This window comes from Triticum dicoccoides, chromosome 7B (assembly GCF_002162155.2).
Source record: "Triticum dicoccoides isolate Atlit2015 ecotype Zavitan chromosome 7B, WEW_v2.0, whole genome shotgun sequence".
In the NCBI taxonomy this organism is placed as follows: domain Eukaryota; kingdom Viridiplantae; phylum Streptophyta; class Magnoliopsida; order Poales; family Poaceae; genus Triticum; species Triticum dicoccoides.
This window is the reverse complement of record NC_041393.1, coordinates 552,400,200-552,403,886: the sequence shown is the minus strand read 5'-3', so window position 1 is coordinate 552,403,886 and position 3,687 is coordinate 552,400,200. Positions and strand designations below refer to the sequence as shown.

Genomic DNA, 3,687 nt, shown 5'->3' with positions numbered 1-3,687 from the left:
TGTCCTCAGTGGGATAAACCCCCTATGCACAAACCATATGAGTTTTTTAGTCTTCAGTAGTACATTGCTTTTTCATATAGGATGGAGACATACAGTACAACCAATTTGTTGGTTAGAGTATCTATAAGTAGTTCTGGACAAAAACAAACTTCTGTTAAGAAAAGTACAGCCAAGAACATGTATAAATAACCTTGCCAATCGCCAATCACCTGGACAAAGCTAGAACCAGCAAATCTAAGCAGGGTAGACTAGTCAACTCCGCTCCATCGTCAGCATGGAGATGGCGCTGGCAGCACGAGACCTGTTCACTCCCGCCGGCACCAGCGTACCGCTCCTTCTGCTCGTCGCCGGCCTCACCGCCGTCCTGTACGCCGTTACCAGGCACAGGAGCGGCGGGCTGCGCCTCCCGCCTAGCCCATTCGGCCTGCCCCTCCTCGGCCACCTCCACCTTCTCATGCCGCTGCCGCACCAGGCGCTGCACCGCCTGGCCTCCCGCCACGGCCCGCTCCTCTACCTCCGTCTCGGCTCCGTGCCTTGCATCGCCGCCTGCTCCCCGGACGCCGCCCGTGAGGTGCTCAAGACCCACGAGGCCGCGTTCCTGGACCGCCCCAAGCCGACGGCGGTGCACCGCCTCACCTACGGCGGCCAGGACTTCTCCTTCTCGGCGTACGGGCCCTTCTGGCGCTTCATGAAGAAGGCCTGCGTGCACGAGCTCCTCGCGGGCCGCACACTGGACCGCCTCAGCCATGTCCGCCGCGAGGAGGTCGTGCGCCTCGTGGTTTCCATGGGGCAGAGCGCTGCCAAGGGCAAGCCCGTGGACGTGGACGCCGCGCTCATGGGCCTGACCGGCGACATCGTGTCGCGGATGGTAATGAGCCGGCGGTGGACCGGCGACGACAACGACACCGAGGAGATGCGGAGCGTGGTCGCGGAGACGGCCGTGGTCACGGGCACGTTCAACCTGCAGGACTACATCGGCGTCTTCAAGAACTGGGACGTGCAGGGCCTCGGCAAGCGCATCGACGCCGTGCACCGTAAGTTCGATGCCATGATGGAGAAGATACTCACGGCAAGGGACGCCAAGCGGCGGCAGCAACGCGAGTCCGCCGACTCCGAGGACGGCGGCGAGGGGGAGGCGAAGGACATTCTTGACATACTGTTCGACATGCACGAAGACGCCGCCGCCGAGATGCCGCTCTCCAGGGACAACATCAAGGCTTTCATGCTGGTATTACTCGATCATTCGCTCGATCTGTTCATCCACGATGCGGCCGAATCGACCTAGTGCTGAAAAAGCAGTAATTGGCGCAGGACATCTTCGCGGCGGGGACGGACACGACGGCGATCACGGTGGAGTGGGCTCTGTCGGAGCTGATCAACAACCCGGACGTTCTCCGGAAGGCGCAGGAGGAGATGGACGCGGTGGTCGGAAAGGACCGGCTCGCCGACGAGTCGGACATCCCAAACCTGCCGTACCTGCAGGCCGTGGCCAAGGAGACACTGCGGCTTCACCCGACGGGCCCGCTGGTGGTGCGGCAGTCCCCGGAGCAGTGCAAGGTGAGCGGGTACGACGTGCCGGCCGGCGCGACGGTGTTCGTGAACGTGTGGGCCATCGGGCGCGACCCGTCGTGCTGGCCGGAGCCACTGGAGTTCCGGCCAGAGAGGTTCCTGGAGGGGGGCACGAACGCCGGGACAGACGTGCGCGGGCAGCACTTCCACATGCTGCCGTTCGGGTCCGGACGGCGGATCTGCCCCGGCGCGTCGCTGGCCATGCTGGTGGTGCAGGCGGCGCTGGCCGCCATGGTGCAGTGCTTCGAGTGGCGGCCCGCGGGCGGCGCGGACAAGGTGGACATGGAGGAGGGGCCCGGGCTGACGCTGCCGCGGAAGCACCCGCTCGTCTGCGCCGTCGCGCCGCGGCTCCACCCGCTGCCGCTGCCCTGAGGAGCTGCCGCGTCAGGTTTACCGGGAGAGAATTCGCGCGTCGCCTGGCGCTCAAAAAGTCAGAGCTGGGAAAAAAATATACAGTATGCGTTTTTTCCTGAATGCTGTACGGTGTCAGTTTGTTTGTGGATTTAAGGTTTAGTGTCACTTCACTAATTTGTTTGAAAATAAACAGCTGCTTCTTTGATCCATATTAATTGTGGCTGTTTTAGTACAACTTTATAGCATTTTCAACCGGTTTCTTAAAATTTATTATACAATGAAAAAGGTCTTACATTTTGATACAGAGAGAAAGTAGAGGAGTAAACGGCTAAGCATCCCTTGGAGGATTACGTGTCGTGCTCTAAAAAGTGTCTTTTCTAACCAATCCTTAACCTTAACCAAGTAAACTTACATTTGGCTCATGTATTTTTGTCGAACGCTTGTTATGTGCTTCCGCTGCGAGGGGTGACAATGGTCACCACGCCATCGACCGCATTGTCGAATCGAAGAACATGTAATGCGTCGGCGACTTGCATTGCAGTAGCAGGCTAGTGCAGAACGCCCCCATCTCCATCAGCTCCGTGCCACAGCACCCCAGCCTAGACTTGCGGCGGCACGCGAGCACGGCCCGAGGAGTACAAAGAGGAGGCGGGAGGCTAGGTGACGACAGTGGAGGCAGCATGCCCATCGCTCTTCTTCCCCTTCGCCGACTGCATCGTCCTTGATCCGGACAACAACGTCCCCAAGGTCGCCAGCTCCAACGCCGGTGCCGAGCTCCTCGTCACAGACGTCGTTGGGCTGCCCCTCGCCAACTTTGCGCGCGTCCACCAGGAGGAGAAGGAACGGATCACGGCCCATGATTCGGCGGCGCGCAGGGGCAAGGAGCTTCAGGCAAATGTGTGTGCCACCTTGTCTGGTCGACGACAACGGACGACACTGGGAGCTGTCGGAGCTCGAAGCCGCGCTCGCCGCCATGGGGTGCAGCGGTGGCACTACGGGGATGGGTCGGGGTGGCGCAGACGGAAAGGGAGGTGCCAAAGCATATTCGAGTGTAGGATTTTTTTTACTCCAGCTGGCTGCAAGCGAATATTTTTATTCCTTGGAGGGGCTGAGGAGGATAGGTTGTCTTCCAGTAAACATTATAAGGGATCGGTAAACATTATAAGGGATCGGTTAGGTGTCGGTTAAAGGAGGAAAACAAAATTTATCCCCTTGATCGGTAAACAAAATTTACCCCGTTTAAGTGATCGGTTGGAGTTGCTCTAAAGCAGCGACAATTAATATGGATCGAAAGAGTAATTAGTTTATATATACTACTTCAGTATTGGCAGCGTGAGGTGAGGTTTTGTATCACTGAACTTACTCTCATGCACAAAGAAAAATTGTAATTGTGTTGATCCCCTTGAAAATGTGATACGTCTCCAATGTATCTATAATTTATGAAGTATTCATGCCATGTTTATAATATTTTTACATGATTTTGGTATGAATTGATTAGAACTAACCCGGACTGACGCTGTTTTCAGCAGAACTACCTTGTTGTTGTTTTTGTGCAGAAATAAAAGTTCTCAAAATGCGCTGAAAATCAACGGAAAATATTTTTTGGAAAATATAAAAAATACTGGAACAATAATCTACCGGAGGGGTGTCCCGAGGGCACCAGAGGGTGGAGGGCGCCGCCCCCACTAGGGCGCGCCCCCTGCCTCGTGGACTCCCCGTGGGCCCCCTTGACGTGAAACCGACGCCAACCCCTCCTATAAATCC

At 56.8% G+C, this 3,687-nt stretch overlaps 1 protein-coding gene across 1 annotated transcript; it reads left to right on the top strand.

Annotated features, from left to right (window-relative positions):
• Nucleotides 1-274: 274 nt before the first annotated feature.
• Nucleotides 275-2,005, top strand: LOC119335327 (cytochrome P450 93A3-like). Its single transcript, XM_037607461.1, has 2 exons — nt 275-1,228; nt 1,312-2,005. Exons 1-2 carry the CDS (start codon nt 275-277, stop codon nt 1,939-1,941), a joined length of 1,584 nt encoding a protein of 527 aa, XP_037463358.1. The 3' UTR covers nt 1,942-2,005.
• Nucleotides 2,006-3,687: the final 1,682 nt, after the last annotated feature.

Bases quoted from the DNA above. Each gene is read 5' to 3' on its own strand.
- LOC119335327 (XM_037607461.1), top strand. From the start codon at position 275: ATGGAGATGGCGCTGGCAGCACGAGACCTGTTCACTCCCGCCGGCACC. The intron at 1,229-1,311 runs GTATTACTCGAT...TAATTGGCGCAG, and splicing joins ACATCAAGGCTTTCATGCTG to GACATCTTCGCGGCGGGGAC.